Below are 18,270 nucleotides of genomic sequence, written 5' to 3' on the forward strand. Positions count from 1 at the left end.
CAAATCTATATAAATTTCTATATAAATTCTATATAAATTCTACATAAGGGCAGTTGGCAGGAAACGAATTGTATGGACAGTTCGCCATTGTAAGCGATATTTATTAGTTTACCTTGCATTATATGAAGTTTTTAGAAAAAAAAAGTTCAGAAGATACCGAACTATAGATTATTTCTTACTGTTAGCTAAGTGTTGCCAGTTTCAAGATGACCAAAAACTACACACAAATACTTTATTAGATTATTGATGAGATTGGTTAGATTTGTATGTCTGTCATGGATCAAAATACAAAAGCATTTTTTGGACTAATAAAAATATTGTAAGTTCTATTTTAAGTATGACTGTTTTGGCTTTAATGATATTGTTTCAATAATTTAAATTCTAAATTTATTTCGCGCTCTACAAAATATGAAATTTATTGTGTATAATTAAGCTTATTAGTCAATATATGCAGAATTAAAGGTAAAAGGATTAAAAAGGATTAAAGGTAATTATTTAATCCTTTTTGCAACAAACTTTAAAAAATGAATTAAATTGTGTGAAAACCGAAGTCGGATTATAGTAGAAAAATAGGATTTACTTATTATATTAACCTTGTATTATATACTGTCCCACTGTTGGGCGCGAGCCTCCTGTATTAATGAGAGGGATTATACTTTAGTTCACTACGCTGACCTAGTGCGGATTGGTAGACTTTACACACCTATAAAGAACTTATCAGGTATGCAGCTTTTCTTACGATGTTTTCCTTCACCGTTAAAGCAAGCGATAATTCACAAAGAATACACACATCATATTTAGAACAGTTAGAGGTGTGTGCCCTTGGGTTTCGAATCTGCGGACATTCGTCTTGGCAGTCCGATCCAAGAGTAACTAGGCTATCGCTTTTTTTAGGATTAACTTAATTCCTTCATATTGAAATCCATATATATAAAAATAAATTAGTGTATGTATTTATTTTCACGATTGACTCTAAAATGGATGGAGCTATTTTTATGCGACATTTAGATTTTAGACCAGCCGATTAATCACTGATGTTTAGTAACAATCAGATCACACGTCTTATAGTTATTAGCTACTCGCGCAAAGCCAAGGCGCTAGTATAACATCCGTAACTGGCCATACCGTATTGACATTTTCATGTGTGTGCACAGGTTTCCCGCGCTTTTTCGAATCGCCATTTTACAGAATACGTAATGTCGTTTTCTAGTCTACTTATAGCAAATTTAAATATACTATTATGTGTATTCGTATGATTTTTTCCTGTGTTTCATTGTGGACTGAGTTATAAGTCGCTGGAGAGTATTGTGTTTATGTTTGTATGTGTGGCCAGCAAAGAGTAGGGTGTCGCTATTTGATACAATGGCCGCTCCCCTTGCTGGAATTATTGATAAGTGAAGGGATTTGTATGATTAAGATCACCAATCACAAATGAAACAAGTTATAATTGCAGCTTATTTTATTTCAATATGTAATTCTTTAGTCCAGGAAACGGCAGCCATGTTGGTCGTGTTTATCGATAGCGGAATCATTTGTCTTGGTCTTGATCGTCGCGATCTTCGTCTGGTCGTCTCTGTAAGAGTTATTTATTTATTTTAGGAAGATTTACAGACAAATAACATCAGTACAGGTTAAGGACAAGATATAGTCCTAAGCTAATTATAAATCTTCGCCAGTAAAAACTTACTACTTACTGGCAAAGTTTTGTAATTTGTTATATTATTATCAACTTTTGCCCATAATTCTATGAAAGCACACACTCACGTCTTTTCCCCCTTAAGGGGTAGAAGACGTAGTAGTTCCATCCGCTTTTCGCCATGTCTTCCGTCGTATGTCATAGGGGAGGAACCTATCCCCAAGACCAAAATGCCAGACGTCGAGCTGATTCTCAGTACAAATTCTTAATTTCACTTTACCTGATTCTAGGGTCGAACCCAATGCCAACAGCCAGCGGAACCTCACGCCCCCCCTCACTCTAAGTGAGACACATTTCTACCCTCCTTCGATAATATTAAAGTCCAATCTCGATCCGTCTCAGTAGTAGAGGAGGCCCGTGCTCAGCCGTAGGCAAGTATATACAGGGCTGATATTATTAATCTCGATTCATTTGTATAAAAAAAAAATGCGATCAGCCGTGCAATACGACGCCATATGGAAGATAAAGACGTATTAATATAAAATAATCAAAAATACTTACGAGATACCGCGCCTAAACAGAAAAGAAAATTATAAATGTTAATGAAAGTGATAAACAATTCAAAAGGTAGAAGTTTTCTGGGGGCATATTATTTAAATTGGTACCGTAGTTTCCAATGAGTAAAAAAGACAGACATGTTAATCGTATTGGAAAATCATCAATTGAATTTAAAGTAATTTTTATGAGTTAACTTCTATTAAATATTCTTTATCCTGCCTGCAAGAATAATTGCTAAATTCTTTACTTAATTATATAAAGCCAACTTCCAAAACATAAACAAACGGGTAGACATATTTATTAGTAGATAGGTATTTAACTTTTATCTATTATTACACAAACACCTTTATTCCTGAAGGGTTACGTTACAACTAATACGCTAATCACTATCCGACCCGGGGATTGAACCTGGGACCACAGTACGACATTCGTGTCGCAAGACAACTACGCCACGAGACAGTCCTACATGGCGAATTATATAAATGATAATAGCAAAAACTATCAAGTTGTGTTAATTGACTAACGGGCGATAGAACACCAGACTTTTGACTATAAATTACCTATTTTTGTCAAATATATGTTCAGTAAGGGCAGCAACTAACGCATTTTTTTTTTGGTAATTAAAAACTAGGGGTATGTATGTGCTCGTGTGATTGGAAAAAGTTCAGCTGGTCCTATTCCGCCTATGAGGGCAAATCCGTCTTTTTGCAATTACAGGCTTTCTAACCGAAGGACAGCGTTCGTAGGTCGTTTAGGTACATAGGGGATTTTCGGCGCTGTTACCTATACGGCTATCAAAGCTGTCATTCGATTAGAACGCCCGTAAAGAGACGGATTTGCCCGCGTAGACGGAATAGAGCCCCTTGACCTTATAGCGATTCTGTTAAACTTACCGGTTTACTCATATAAGGGTAGTAGCTGTAGTGGTGGTCGGTACTGGCTGGTTTGTACTGCAAATATAAAAATTGTACTGATTTCATAAATATCGTATTTCTTATATAACTACTAGGTAAGTGCCAAAATAACAAATTTAATTTATCTTGAAATAATAACATAGAAATGCATTTTTATTCATTTATTACTAGTTATTGACACATATATCGACGTAGCTGGACATTTTTTTATATATAATGTGCAGTTAGCCTCAAAAGTAGTTTAAAAATGTTGTACATATTCTAAATATTCAAGCGAAAATTCTTTTTTCTTTCTGTAAAATAAAGCCAACCCTAAGAAAATTCTTCTACTAAAGTAAAACCAATTGTTTCAAAGTTTAAAAGGAATTTGAAATTTCAGCTACTTTGTGGTTAATTGTACTTTTAAAGTTAATTTAGGTAGTAACATCTTTCCATAGCCTTGGTCAGTACTTTCAGGTTTACTGACGACAATACGCCATTGTTTATCCTAAGAAATACTATAACTAACAATAATTAACGCCATATTATCGGTCGCAATTAAATCGTAATTATTGTAAGAACTGAAAGTATGTAACATGATTTCAACTTCACAGCCATTAGTGATATTTTAGTTACTACAAATCAAAAACAATGGGAGAATAACTTTCTTCTTTTATATGAGTTTGCCCATGCTTAGTAATAATAGCAGATACAAAACAAAAAGAGATTAAAAAATCCGCTAATCAAAAAAACTCAATTTCGAAAATGCGACAGAATAATCAATTGTAAAATCGTTTCCTTTCTCGTATGTTCCTAATGAACTCTATTTGATATAAATCCCGGATTTGGTTAATTAAATAATTTTTAATATAGTTTTTTCGCTTCACAAAGTGCCGTAGAATCTGTTTAGGAGTTTTACAAGATTCCGAACGCTCAACTTCGCAAAGTGCTTCGGCAAATTAGATTTTTATCGAAATCCGCTTATAAACTGTGCCTTTCTACTAAAATTCTTATAAGGCTAAATCCATTACAACTTTACATTGTATAGAAAAATCGTATCGTTTCGGTAATAAATCTGTATAGAATACGATGTTTTTTTTATCATAGGTATCTTTTACATTTTAACGGAAGTATTAAAAAACAATTATAAAAAAAAAAATGTTTATAATATGTACTCACAGCACTGTATTGATAGGACTGAAAAAAAATTATATTGAGGATAATTTTTTTAACTTTCAAATCGATTTGTAATTATTAAATGTTTTATTAAATAACTCAGAACTTACTTGGTCGTAAGAATTGTAATAATGGGCATCATCTCGGCTGTTTGAACGGGGATAGTACTACAAAAAATACATAAATAGATATAAATTACGAATACTATCCATTTAAGATTAGGGAGCCCTATTCCGCCTATTGGGCCAAATCCGTCTTTTTAACAGTTACGGGTGCTCTAATCGAAGGACAGCTTCGATAGTCGCATAGGTAAGACAGTCAAAAAATCTCCTATTTACCTATACGGTTATCAAACCTGCGCTTCGAATAGAACGCCTGTAATTACAAAAAGACGGATTTGCCCCCGTAGACGGAATAAGGCCCCCTGGCGTTACTTATGTTTTTGTTGTATTAACAGTTTATTTTATATAATTCAAAAGTAATTCGGATATTCTTCAATCGCTCATCTTTTTTACATTTAATTCGACAAATATTTTACTTATTTGCAAATACGAAATAATTAAAATTTATTTACCGGTTTGTATTTGTAGTACTGGAAAAAATAAAAAGTACATTTTTATTAACTTATTTTCGTAATAATGTTTTATATATTGTTCTACGTACGTTGTCGTAATTGTAGTAGCCGTCGTCGCGGCCTTGTGGGTAGTACTGAAAAGAAAAACATTAGTTCCAGTTGTTTGCATGAATTAATCCCTCCCAGTCAAATTGGTTAGCTGGTATGGGATATATTTGCTGGTGGTGGGATATATTTTATATCCCCCGTATAGCGACCACCGTACACAAAGTGTTAAACCCGACACAATGGAACACGTAGGGGTCGCGTTTCGGGATCAGCCTGTGTATATCCAGCCAACGGGCTGGCATAATTGAGAAGACTGTTAAGGAGTAATCATCTCTCGTCAGTCAAAATATATTGGACCTCATTCTACATACCATCAGGTACAGTGAGGTCACTTTATCCCGCCGACATAAAAAAAAAAAAATTCAACCTAAGATATCCGAATTACTCACTTTGTATTTGTAGTAAGACTGAAATTATGAAACAATAATTCATTATTATTAAAAGAATTATACCATTACTTAAATTTAAATAAACGCTTAATGCTTTGCTACGGCAACAATAATTAAAAATAGTGTACTACTAATACTCAAAATTCAGTAATTAGGTACTCGATGTGTAGAGATTGCGAATATCTTTTTTTTAAGGCTGATTTTCAACCCGATAAAAGTTAATCATAACCAAAAATTTAAAAGAAAATTATTTATTTCTTTATTTGTTATTTTGTACCGTAAATTAAAGTTTTAATTTGTATTGGTATTTTGTACTGTAAATAACTTTATTTATCATAACTTTTTCATAAAATTGTTTGTAAAAGTAAACTTACCGAATCATAATAGCCTTTGTAGTATGGGTAGTAAGACTGCAAAAAGTAATGTTAACAGAAATTATTAATCTATACATATTATAAAACAAAGTCCCCTTTTCTGTCTGTCTCTATGTTATCGTTTTCTCAAAATCTACTGAACGGATTTGTATTAAATTTGGTATGGAGATAGTTTAAGACCCTGGGAAGGTTATAGGCCACTTTCTATTCCGGGAAAATATATAGCGGAAGTTTTATCCCAGAAAACGTCTTCACGCTTGCGAAACCGCTGAAGCTTAAGCTAGTACAATTATAAGATGTTTATAATGGTACTTAAATACTAAAATTTAATATTCTCAAAATTTATTAATACAATCATAGAGATATTTGTAATGCTACCAGAAATATTCCCATTGTAATGGTATACTGATACAACCAACTAATTGCAATTATTAATTTAACGTACCGATCCGTAGTACTGTAAAATGAAAATGAATTTAAAAATAAAAAAAAATAGATCATGTACACAAAAACTTTGGGTCATCCACATTTATGTCACGAATTAAATAATAAAATACATAACAAAAGAGTTTTTACGACAATAACACACTACATCATAAATATTAGTTACATGATGTCCTGTTGAACATACACCTCTACAGCCACCCTGGATGCAGGCCTTTTGATAGGCCCGTTTGGAAATTTCTAGAGGCCTAATAATACATTAGGTGGTCGTAATACACTTGTAATATATAATAATATCAGCCCTGCATTATATACTGCCCCACTGCTAGGCACGAGCCTCCTCTACTACTGAGAGGGATTAGGCCTTAGTCCACCACGCTGGCCTAGTGCGGATTAGTAGACGTCACACACCTTCAAAATTCCTATAGAGAATTTCTCAAGTATGCAGGTTTCCTCGCGATGTTTTCCTTCACCGTTAACACAAGCGATAATTCTCAATGATTACATACATAATCTTAGGAAAGTCAGGGGTGTGTGCTCTTGGCTTTTGAACCTGCTGACATTCGTCTCGGCAGTCCGTTCCACACCCAACTAGGCTATCGACGCTTTTAATAAATAGTAGTAGTAGTAATTCACTTACTTGGTCGTAGTATTTGTAGGAATAATCATCATTTGAAGATCGTGGATAATAGCCGTAACTCTGTAAATATAAACATTGGTGAGAAGCATGTATGAAAATTGATAGAAATAATTTTAAGACGATTTTAATAGGTCCTTTTTTTACCTTGTATGAATAATCAGGATAGCCCTGCAAAATACAAATTATATAGCGATAAATATTTAATATAGATGGCATATTATCTAAAGGTATATTATATTTTATGAACTAAACAGGTTGACGATAGACTTAATGCAAAGTTACTCTCACAGGGAATTTTAGGCGTTACAAGAAGGAAAAATATTCTATTACATAGAACTATGATTGCTTAATATTTTTAATGACAAGAAATATATTTTTTTATTGCTTTGAATGACGAGACGAGCTTGCCGTTCGCCTGATGGTAAGCGATACGACCGCCCATAAACAGTAGACACATCCAACACCTTGAATTACAAAGTATTGTTTGATATTCTACTGCACTCGCCATCCTGAGACATGAGCTGTTAAGTCTTATTATGTCCAGTAGTTACACTGGCTACAATGGCCTTTAAACCTGAACATAACTGTGACTACACACTAGTGCTTGCCGGTAGAAATAGACATTGCTCTGTTACCTACCCAAGCGGACTCTTACATATGAGAGACCTACCACCAACGAGTAATTTCGTCTAAGCAATTGTGATTTAAAAACTAAGTCACTGGCCAAGTAACCAGCGCATAAGAGGGCATAACTTTTTGTATTATAAGCCCTACTTATATAAATAATATATCATTGAGCTAAGATCGTTGTCAACTGTATGGGATGGCTCAGACTGATTTTTCTTTTATGTCGCACTCTTAATAAAATAACGACCTATTTCAAAATTGTTAATTTGTGGCAGTCGTCGGAAAACTAATTATAGTTTGCTACCTTTTTTTGAAGTTGCTATAAAATTGAGCTTATTAAAGATAGGTAAAAAACGAAACCTATAGTATGAAATAAAGGGAAAAAACTGAAAGGTTGCAAACAGAAATTGGTTGTTTGACGATTCCCACATGTTGGCAATTTTGGAATGGGTCATTATTTTATTAAGAGTGCGAAGTATGTTTTGTAAAACTTACGTAGTATTCGTTTCCTTTGTAATAAGAATGGTCACCGTAGTTATCGGACTGGAAGCAAAGATATAGAACATGATATTTCATATTAATATTCTGTTATATTCCATTAAGTTTCTTATAAATTGTATTTTTACTCACGGATTTGTATTTGTACTATAAAAGAAAAACATTAGAGTATTAATTATAGTAAATGTAATAATTTTAATTTAAAAGAGATTTACGAAAGTTATTCAATAAATGATATAATTTTTATCACTAGGAAGTAACATACAAAAATATGTTTTATTTGCTGGAGCTTAAACTATTGACCTTGAACATCAGAAATTATCTCAAATCTAAAGAAACTAAGGCGCTTGTCCTACTAATGATCTATTAACAGTAAAAATGAACATTTACTTCCACATTATACAGATATATATTGATTGAGAGAACTTTATAAGACCAAGGAGTTTTTCCATTCTTCCTACAAGTCTTAAGCTACGTTCCGCACGTTTAAGAGTCTTGTTGAGCTAGTTGTTTGCACTTTTATTCAGGCTGAAGTGCCTTAGACTAGTGCCTAGACTTCGCTAAGTGCCTACAAAACCCTGTAAGAGCTATTTAGGTACCGGCCAGTCAATTTGCGGAACAGTTTAGAAGTGCTCTACACAATTAGTAAGTATTTTGTTGTCTTTAATTACTTTGTATTTTTTATAGCAAATGGGTTTGATCCATTATATATTAATATAGCTGTATTCATATTTATATTCAATTAGGTGTAATGTCGTACTACTCCAGTAAAATCTATTCTTGTTGCATATCAATGAACTCGAAGCAATTTACATTGCTTTCACTTATTTAATAACTCTGATTTTATTAAAGCGCCATCTCGTAATACAAGATGGAAGTACTTTTTAAAGCTATTTACAAGTAGGTTGCTTACATAATCGTAGCCGTAGTCATCATTATGCCCGTAGTAATTCTGTATATAAAAAAGGTTTTGTATGCATAAGAAATACTTCTTCAGAGTCATGCAAGAAATAGTGTAGTCAGGTTGAAAATTAAGTCTCAGATTGTACAGAAATTAATTTAGCTACAATGATCTAAAGGAATGTAGGAATTGTTGCAAATTTTCTCCCTTGAGGACTGAAATACACAATACAGAGATATCTATGACGGACTTCCGTACCCACGGCAGTCATGATAAAATACGTAACTAACATTTTTTATTTAAGCTTAGTTAAATATATATTCGTCATAAGTAAAAAAGACGATTCAAAAAAAATCTCAGTGTAAAATATAATATAGAAACGGCCTTATGACAAAAGTGTACAAGAAACCTAAGATTGAAAGATATAGTAATTAAATATAAAAATGTACTTTACCTTATAATATGAGTAGTCGCCGTACTACATAATAACATATTATATTAAAAAAAGGAACAAAAATAAAACATTTAACTTAAATATTTAAGTTGAAAAATTCACTCACCGGTTTACTATATTTATAATACTGAAATGAAAAAAAAGGAAAAATAATTTACGAATATTTTATTTAATACGTAAAAAATTAAAAAGTATTCCTTTGGTTCGCATCTTTAGGGATATAATTTTTTTTTGTACTTACATGGTTGTGGTTGTAGGCATACGGATAGTTGTCGCTGTACTCAGAGCGTGGGTAGGAATACTAAAAAAAAAGAAAATAGTATGATAAATTTTAGGCCTGTATGAAAAACATTTGCCGAATATACAAAATAGACCGAACTTGCATTGCATACTTCAAAATGAGGACCATACAAATTAATATTATGCTAATTCAATAATCGGGAGTCAAGCACACACACACACACACACACACACTCAACATCACGCATTTATCCCCGAAGGGGTATGTCGGGAGTCATGAATAGTCAGAAATGGGTAATAGACAATAGCTCATTAAAATATCTAAGATATGTGTTAAGTCTATTATATAATCATATAAAATCAACTAAATCTGTACAAAAAAGAAATAGAAAACATTACAAGTACGCGTAGTTATCCCAAAATTACAAATAAACAAATGTATATGTGATGCAAGAAATTTTTAAATTGTGACTTATAGACTTCTTACAATAGGTAGACGATATCAACGCTTTCGGCCTTTATTGAGGTCACATTTAAAGCAATGACCTGTTATTATTATGCAAATTAGAAAGAGGTACAAAGAAAACATCGTACCTGTATTGTTCTTACTTAAAATAGCCTTTTATTTCATTTTAAAAAAATAAAGCCGACATAATTATGATTTATGTTTGGGATCTTCTTTCAGTAAATATAAGGTAGATATTCTTTACTTATGTGTATAATGTATGTAAAATATGATCTTTAGATTTACATATTATAAAACAAAGTAACCTTTTGAGTTTGCCGGGTCTTTGTCTGAACGAGGTAAACTCAAAAAAGAACGAACAGATTTCAATGAAGTTTGGTTTGATTGTCTTGGGATAAATATATAGTGGAATTTTATCTCGGAAAACTTTAGTGCGCGCGAATCCGCAAGCAAAAGCTAATTCATGTATAATTTAATACGTATTAAAGAAGGTCCAAAACCTTATAAAAATAACCTGAAAACTCACCTGATTATAACTATTATAGCCCTTATAATCTTGGTAGGGATATGAGTACTGAAACAAATTATAAATCAGTTATAATAACTTAAAAAAACATACCTAATGATTTCTTATGTTTACGCGAATGTTAGACATTAAAATTAAACTATTTTTTGAATTTTATCGCGAATTTTATATTATAATTCTCTCCCGACGTTTCGCAGACTTTGCAGCCTTCGTGGTGGGTGGGACTGCACAGTGCACAAGCCTGGGATCCAGTTCTGCATTTAATTGATCTCTATAGCGATTAATAGATTTTTGTAACAAGAAAGGCTTTGCTCGGGTCGCACAAACAACATCTAGGTATATTTTGCCAGTACCCCGGAAAACTAACCCAAATGAAGTTACAAACAAAACTAGTATAAATAAGATTGTATCTGAATACTCGAAACAATTAATCAAAGGATTTAATTAACTCGTACAAAGCGAGATGTACCGGGACAGCAAATTAATTACTTTAATGCAGAAACTAAATTTATGATTACATAGACAATAAATGACGTGTATATTTTACTTCAATCTTATTTACTAGATTTACTGGCGGTTCAGTTCCGCGTAAACAACTTTTTGTGGGATAAAAGTCCCGTTTTATAATTCTCTCGGGATAAAAGAAGCCTGTAGCACTGTAGCACTCAGTAATGTGTTCCTATTAGTAAAAATCGGTTTAATAGTTTCTAATAAGCGCGTGAAACAAACAAACTATTCATCATAGCACTCAGGAATAAGTAATGTGAAAAAACCTTTAAGTTCTTGAGATGATCGCGTTCATACAATCAACCAAACGCGTCAGCTTTATATATTAGTATAGATTGATAAAGGTATAGCAAGTTAAAGTTATTTTTTCTTGTATTAATCGGCGAAAGAGTTTATGGGTCGTTTAATGGTAAATGTATTCCAATGTCCAGAAACATCTTTGATACATAAATAATTATAAATGCGCTGGCAGGAAAGGATTAGGGATTAGGCTCTTATTTACCCTATATCCAATTCAAATTCTAATTTGTTTGATTTGCTGTATTGTTTATACTACAATTTTGCAATCCAAATTCAAATGTCAAGTTTGAAATGAAAAGCAGAAGAAATACGATCTATATGAATAGAAAAAAAAATGTTGACTTGTTGAATTGTTGTTGTTGACGGGGTGAATATGTAAACAATAATAAAGTATACAAATGGAATAAAAATGCAAAAGAAATCTTGAACAGGAGTGATTTCAGGATTGAGCTAATTTAGAATAGCATGTTCTCGAAGCAATATATTGCACAAGAGATAGTACATAGAGATAGATACATAGTAGATCTCAATTGAGCTGATCGGGGATATAAGCAACAAGCAAGGCCTAAAGCGTCGTTATAACTAAACTGATAATAAATTTTACTTACCGAATGACCATAGTATGACTGAAAGAAAATTTGTAATTCAGAAAGAATCTAATGTATTCTAAAAGGTAGTGTTCCTGTGCATGGGTCTGACTGGGTAGGTACCACCAGGTATTTCTAGTGTTGCGTACTGTTATGTAAATATATGTAGGTTGACCTGGGTAGGTCACATTACGAGCGCACTGGTCGTAGGGCTCTCCAAGGCGGGCTCTATATTTATTTCTACCGCTAAGCAGTAGTTTACATTGTTGTATTCTGGTATGAAGGACACTATAACCAGTGTAATTACTAGGCTTGATGAGGCTTAACATCTTATGTCCCAGGGACACCAGTAATGGGATGCTACCCAGTACTTTGTAATTTGAAGTTCTGTTGTTACTATTATCGGTCGGGGCGGTTGCCATCAGGGGTTTCCACGTCTCGGTATTTAGTGTAAAAACTAATCTCATCTATAAGTTTGCATAGATATACTGGTAGAAACAATATTATATTGCAGATGGTTGGTATCTTTGTGTCTGCCCGGGTAGTGACCAGCACACAAAATGTAAAACCCGCCATAAGTACCGTAAGGCCTTCGTGAGTCACAGTCCAGGATCAGCTTATGTATATCCTCCGAACAAGCCAGATATTCGATATTTTACCATCTGCTTACCTTCAGGTACAATGAAATTACATTTGCCGTTAAAGAATCTTAATATGGACCAAGACTTACTCTCAAAGAGCGCGAAGAGTCATCGTCACGGTCATCGTCTTGCCTCTGACAAAGTAAAGAGATTAGTTTATTTATCTGATCTAGTTAGTTCAAAGGAAGTGGAAATGGGTAGATCTTAGAAGCCGTACATCAGAGGTATGATAGGGGAGAAAGGTACTATAATGGAGGCCTAGAACTGGGCACAGGAACGTGGGGAGGCAGCCGCGAAGCTGAACCGACGACAACATTCGGACGGCCGGGAGAGACTGGATGCGGAAAGCCCAAGACCGGACTAGCGGCGCAATATGGAAGAGGACTTTACTCAGCATTAGGTAAATAAAGGCTGAAGAAGAAAGAAAGAAGTAGATCTAAAGTTTTCTAACTGTGTATTATTTTTTTTTACAGGCGGAATCAATCGATCTCAATAGATATCAGTGAAAAAGTAACAGTTAGAACAAAGTTTAAGATTGTTTTGAATGGTTTGTTCTTAAATTAGATCCATAGATATCAATTGAGATCCTTTATTTTTAGCCTGCACATGTCTAGACTTGTAGGCGTAGCGCAGACGGTTGGAACAACTGTTTCATAGAGTGGTGTTTCTATAGTTTAAGAGTCTGCGCTACACGATGCCCACAGCATGAAAATCAATAACAAATAAGTAACAATCAGAGACCAAGCATATACCGCAATGAATCCGGCGCGAACTGGTTTCTACGCCGGACGAAGCGTCTGTGAAAACTCACGCACACATCGCCGCGCTGTATTTGTATAAAGCAGGCTATTTGTATGAAGCGTTTTGAACGTTTACTCATGATCTAGACCACAGAACACATGAATAAGGTTAAAACTGCCATCGTGCTTTATTAGTTCGAGTTTATATTATGTCAGATGCACACTAATACAAATAATGCAATCCTTTCAATGCTTACAATAGATATTTACAACAGAGTGTAAGCAAAGGAGCTAATACTTCTAAATACAACTATGGATATTCGAATAATCAATTCTGGTACTACGAAAATGTTAGATAAGGAATTTTGAGTTATGAGCATTGAGGACATTACATTACAAAGACTTTTTTTTTATGTTGCTTTACTAAATAAAACTACATACTCATCTTCACTTTGTGTTAACAGTGTGCTAAAAATTATCCAAGAATAACGAATATTTTCATCAAAAATAATATTTAGTTTTAATTTTTTTATCTTTTTGCAGTGTAGTGCGAATATGATGTGTGCGTGGGAATATTTCTAACTGGAATACGATGTTGCTGCTGCGACGAATTCTCTTAGAGTAGTAGTAGAGGCATTAGAAGTTTTAATTAAAATTACTTTATATCGATATTTATTTTGTTCGAAACTTACTCTTTTTTATTTTACACCTCCGGTTTAGTAACTTATAAAGTATTATTTTCAAGTAGATAAGTATGTGGTTCCATAGTAACGCAATGTCAAAATGACCCTGTAGTTTTATATGAGCAAATGTCGACGCGGCCACGCCCAACAGCTTCTACCTAAATTTCTGTGCTCTGCGATTTAGACTGATTATATATACTTACGTCATCAGACCTTTGGCTATCATGTCTATCACTCCTGTCACGACTATCACGGCGATCATCATCACGCCTCTCAAACCGACTGTCGCTTCTGTCACGTCTGTCTTTTCTATCACGGCGGTCATCACGCTTCTGATATGAGTCGTCACTTCTATCACGTTTGTCGTATCTATCACTGCTTTCTACGTCATCGTTTCTATCTCGAGTGTTATGATCATGTTTGTGCGAACTCTAAAATGATATTAAATTATTGTTACCTGTGTCTCGCGTTTGGTGATTTTCTGAAAATGTTTTGATGAAATGCTTGGAGTTAGTGTTTTTTTAATTATTTTATGTCTATTTAATGGGACTTTTGGTATTCTTGAATAAGGTTCAATTTGCCAAATCATAAAAATGTCTCAGGGAATAAAATTAAAATCAAATATAATTAAAAGTGTTTCAACGTGGGGTTTAAATAGTACATATGTTACGTCTAAATAATCTTAATTGTATTCTTCAAAGGTGAAAGATTTTTTATTTTATTTTTAAGTAATATTCTATTTGTTTATATTACATTTATTATACTTACGTCATCGTCGTCCCGGTCATCGACGAGCTAAAACAAGGAAACGTTAACTTTAATAATAATATAATATCAGCATCATGCAATGAAAAATACATGGCGAAAAGTGGGTGCCTCAGTTACGCCTCTGTCTGCCCCTTCGAGGATAGAGCATGATGTTTATAAATAACTCTAGTCACGAATAACGTAGATAAATTAATGTTAAAACTTGTTAACATAATTTGCGAGTCACTCGTAACTTCCATAACCTCATTAAAACTGTCTAGATTCGTCGTTTGAAGTAACTTGTAGAGCCTTTTAACTTTATTACGTGTTTCGGATTAAACGTGTTGTGAAATTTGGGACTTTATACCACTAACAGACGTACCTTTTATCCCCGAAGGGTTAGGCAGAAGGGCAACTTGTGTACCCATTTTTTAAATATGTATCTTATCTCCTGTGATATTGGACTCCATCATCATATGGAAAAAATTCCAAACCCCGAGTTTGCCTACAGGAAAACCCAATATTACTACCCTGGGATCGAATCAGAGGCCATCACTGCTTTGTACCGTAAATTACGCCACTGAAGCAATAGTTGCTTCAACTGTTTCATATTAGTGTAGTTTCTTTCTCGTTTGCGCGGCGCCTTACAACTGATTAAAATATTTATACAAAGGTGTATTTCGTATCCAATGATTGTATAAAAAATATTACTGCTCGTTTTATAGCAAAGATTAAGAATTTCTCATCTGCAGTTGGGTAGTTTAATCTTCTTAGATTGAACTAGAATTTTCCATTACTCTCAAGCGTTATATTGTTCTTTTACAATACTGACATTATTCTTTAATAATATATTATTGTTGCGACGTGACTTCGCCCACTTAAAGACCTTTTCAAATCGACTAGACCAAGTGGACTACAATATAATGCCCAAGCTTGAAAGGTTTGAAATATATCTTTGATTAAAACTAGTAAAGCCGTTGGTCCTGCGCCTGATCTCTCCCCGGTCATTTCGAATTGTCTCACCGGACTATGAGAGTGAAGGCATAGAGAGTGCTTGTGTATTGCACACACTTGTGCACTATAATATCTCCTGTGTAGCTGATCTCCGTTGAGACCGCCGTGGCCGAAATTCGGTTATAAGAAATCAATCATTCAATTACATTTCAGTACAATAAAACCGCGATAAAATCCGTTAAATAGTTTTATATCAATGTCAGACATTCGCGTACAAGAAATCATTATGAAAATGTCGTTTTGATATGATTATCTCAAACACAATGTAACTTACTTCCTATTTTACTTTTATGCATGTTATTTCTAGAAAGTCGAGCACGAGGTTCTTAATTTTTTACGATCAAATTTAGAGTTTTGTATCTAGTGTTCATGACTAGTTTAGTGACCTAATAAAATAAAAAATATATCTCTTAGGCGTCGACAACATTTTTATATGGTCTCTTCATCACCATTCGACACAATTATGAGCCTTTCAAGTAATATATATAAATCTATCCATAAACAAGAATACAGACTTACTTGTAAACTAAGCCGCTGCAGCCTCCGCCGGGAATCCTCCTGCGAAACAATTGAAAGTTATAACGAAAGACTCGAACTGCGAGTAACTTTTAAAAGTAACAAAGTTACCAACCTGCTGTTGTTGTTGCTCTGACTGAAAACAAATTTAAATGAATTATTAATGCTGGTTATAGTTCATATTTATATCAGCCCTGTATTATATACTGACCCAATGCTGGGCACGGGCCTCCTCGACTACTGAGAGGGAATGGGCCTTAGTCGACCACGCTGGCCTAGTGCGGATTGGTAGACTTCACACACCCTCAAAAATTCCTATACAGAATTTTTCAGGTATGCAAAGTTTCCTCACGATGTTTTCCTTCACCGTCAAAGCAAGCGATAATTTACAAAAAATACAAACATTTTTTTTTAGAAAAGTCAGAGGTGTGTGCCCTTAGGATTTGAACCTGAGGACATTCGTCTCGGCAGTCCGTTCCACAACCAACTAGGCTCGCCGCTTTTTCATATAGTTCATATTTGATTCTCTGGATTAGCAGACCTATATATTTTAAACCTAGATTTTATTAGTATTAACAGTCATAACAAGAAAGGGGTAGGTAGACATGGATATGGTGTAATTATAATGTTTTCTTTTCTTGTGATATGGAGAGGCTTAACGCCAAAAAATCCATTCTAAAAGTGCGTGCGTTTTCAACAATTCGTTTCGTTATTAAAATATACAGACTTTGAATTGTTTGGCTTAAATCGAATTCAATAACTCACGATATAAAACCTTTAACGTGCTAGCAATATAATCGTGCCATTAGCCCCTTAAGTAAACAGTAATAATTAGTGTTTAATTTCAATGAGTTTAGACATTTTTATCATTTAATAGGAGTCAGAAGCTAAGGGTCCATATAACCCGATTCCTGCCGGCTTCACTTTTATAATTATTTAAAATCGAATTAGAATGATTTGCAGACCGCATTCATGCATATTAATACCTATGTATATGTCGGCTTCTCTTTTGGAAAATTTCATCTTTCGCCACTGATGGTGTAGTGAGGTTTAGAATAGGTTTAAATTATAAAAATAACTTTTGCTTACGGCTTATATAGGTCATATAGAAGATAAATATTTTACAGGATAAAAAGGAGCCTTTAGTTCTCAGGACTAATGTAACTTGTTATTAGTGAAAGAATTTTCAAAATCGGTTCAATAGTTCCAGAGATTAGGCCGAACAAACCTATAAACTTTTCTTTTTATAATATAAGTCACTAGTTAATAAATTAAAAACGTTATTCAATAGGTAACAATAACGAGTTATATTAAACCCTTCTCTCATTCCCTTAGACCACTTCACTGAACTGCCGTTTGATTGAAAAATTTCCCTAAACGATATTGCATTTCTGGCTATAGGCTTTACAGCCATTGTTTAAGTTTTAAAAAATAAAATTCACAAGTAAAATACTTTCAAAATCGATTCTGAAGTTCCAAAGATTAGCCCCTACAGGCCAATAAACAAATGTATAATATTAGTAAAGATAACTTACCGATGCAACAATAACTACGGACAGGCAAATACAAAGTATTATTATGGACTTCATATTGCTTCTTGACGAAATCAGAATTGAGTCTACGGCCTTATATACAACTCTATTCCATGCATAATCGATATTAATCGATACATGGACGTATGAAATCGATTATCTAGAAAATTAAAAATACAATTAGTCGAATGTATTTGTTAATGGATTTATATTTGGCGGTTAAGTGTTGATGTCTTCTTCAGATATAATAATATCATTTTCTGGTGGTAGGATATATTTTATATCCACCCGTATAGCGACCACAGTACACAAGGTGTTAAAACCGTCATATCGGGCCACGTGAGTCGCGTTCCGGGATCAGCACAGGCTGATGATGATGATGATGATCGACACAATTATGCCGGCCTGTTGGAACCAGATATACACAGGTATATCTGGTTCCAACAGGCCGGCATAATTGTGTCGATTGTCAAGGGGTAATCATCTCTCATCAGTCGAT

The 18,270-nt window shown here is 33.8% G+C and overlaps 1 protein-coding gene across 3 annotated transcripts; it reads right to left on the reverse strand.

Moving 5' to 3' along the window:
- Positions 1-1,444: 1,444 nt before the first annotated feature.
- Positions 1,445-17,863, reverse strand: LOC115451955 (stress protein DDR48). Of its 3 annotated transcripts, none has more exons than XM_037438173.1 (26): positions 17,775-17,863; positions 16,355-16,375; positions 16,243-16,281; positions 14,731-14,757; positions 14,166-14,393; positions 12,629-12,673; positions 11,920-11,937; positions 10,505-10,552; positions 9,514-9,573; positions 9,379-9,399; positions 9,273-9,296; positions 8,831-8,869; positions 8,050-8,064; positions 7,915-7,962; positions 6,937-6,960; positions 6,793-6,852; positions 6,154-6,165; positions 5,709-5,744; positions 5,335-5,352; positions 4,927-4,971; positions 4,838-4,855; positions 4,374-4,430; positions 4,267-4,284; positions 3,088-3,144; positions 2,198-2,209; positions 1,445-1,573 (listed from the first exon to the last, which is right to left on the reverse strand). In XM_037438173.1, the coding sequence occupies exons 1-26, from the start codon at positions 17,826-17,828 to the stop codon at positions 1,529-1,531; spliced, it is 1,089 nt and encodes a 362-aa protein (XP_037294070.1). In that variant the 5' UTR covers positions 17,829-17,863; the 3' UTR covers positions 1,445-1,528. The 3 variants fall into 3 exon arrangements, with proteins under 3 accessions (XP_037294070.1, XP_037294075.1, XP_037294074.1); XM_037438178.1 differs by lacking the exon at positions 14,166-14,393 and adding an exon at positions 14,420-14,443; XM_037438177.1 differs by lacking the exon at positions 6,154-6,165.
- Between the last annotated feature and the right edge of the window lie 407 nt (positions 17,864-18,270).

This window comes from Manduca sexta, chromosome 2, assembly GCF_014839805.1.
Source record: "Manduca sexta isolate Smith_Timp_Sample1 chromosome 2, JHU_Msex_v1.0, whole genome shotgun sequence".
In the NCBI taxonomy this organism is placed as follows: Eukaryota; Metazoa; Arthropoda; class Insecta; order Lepidoptera; family Sphingidae; genus Manduca; species Manduca sexta.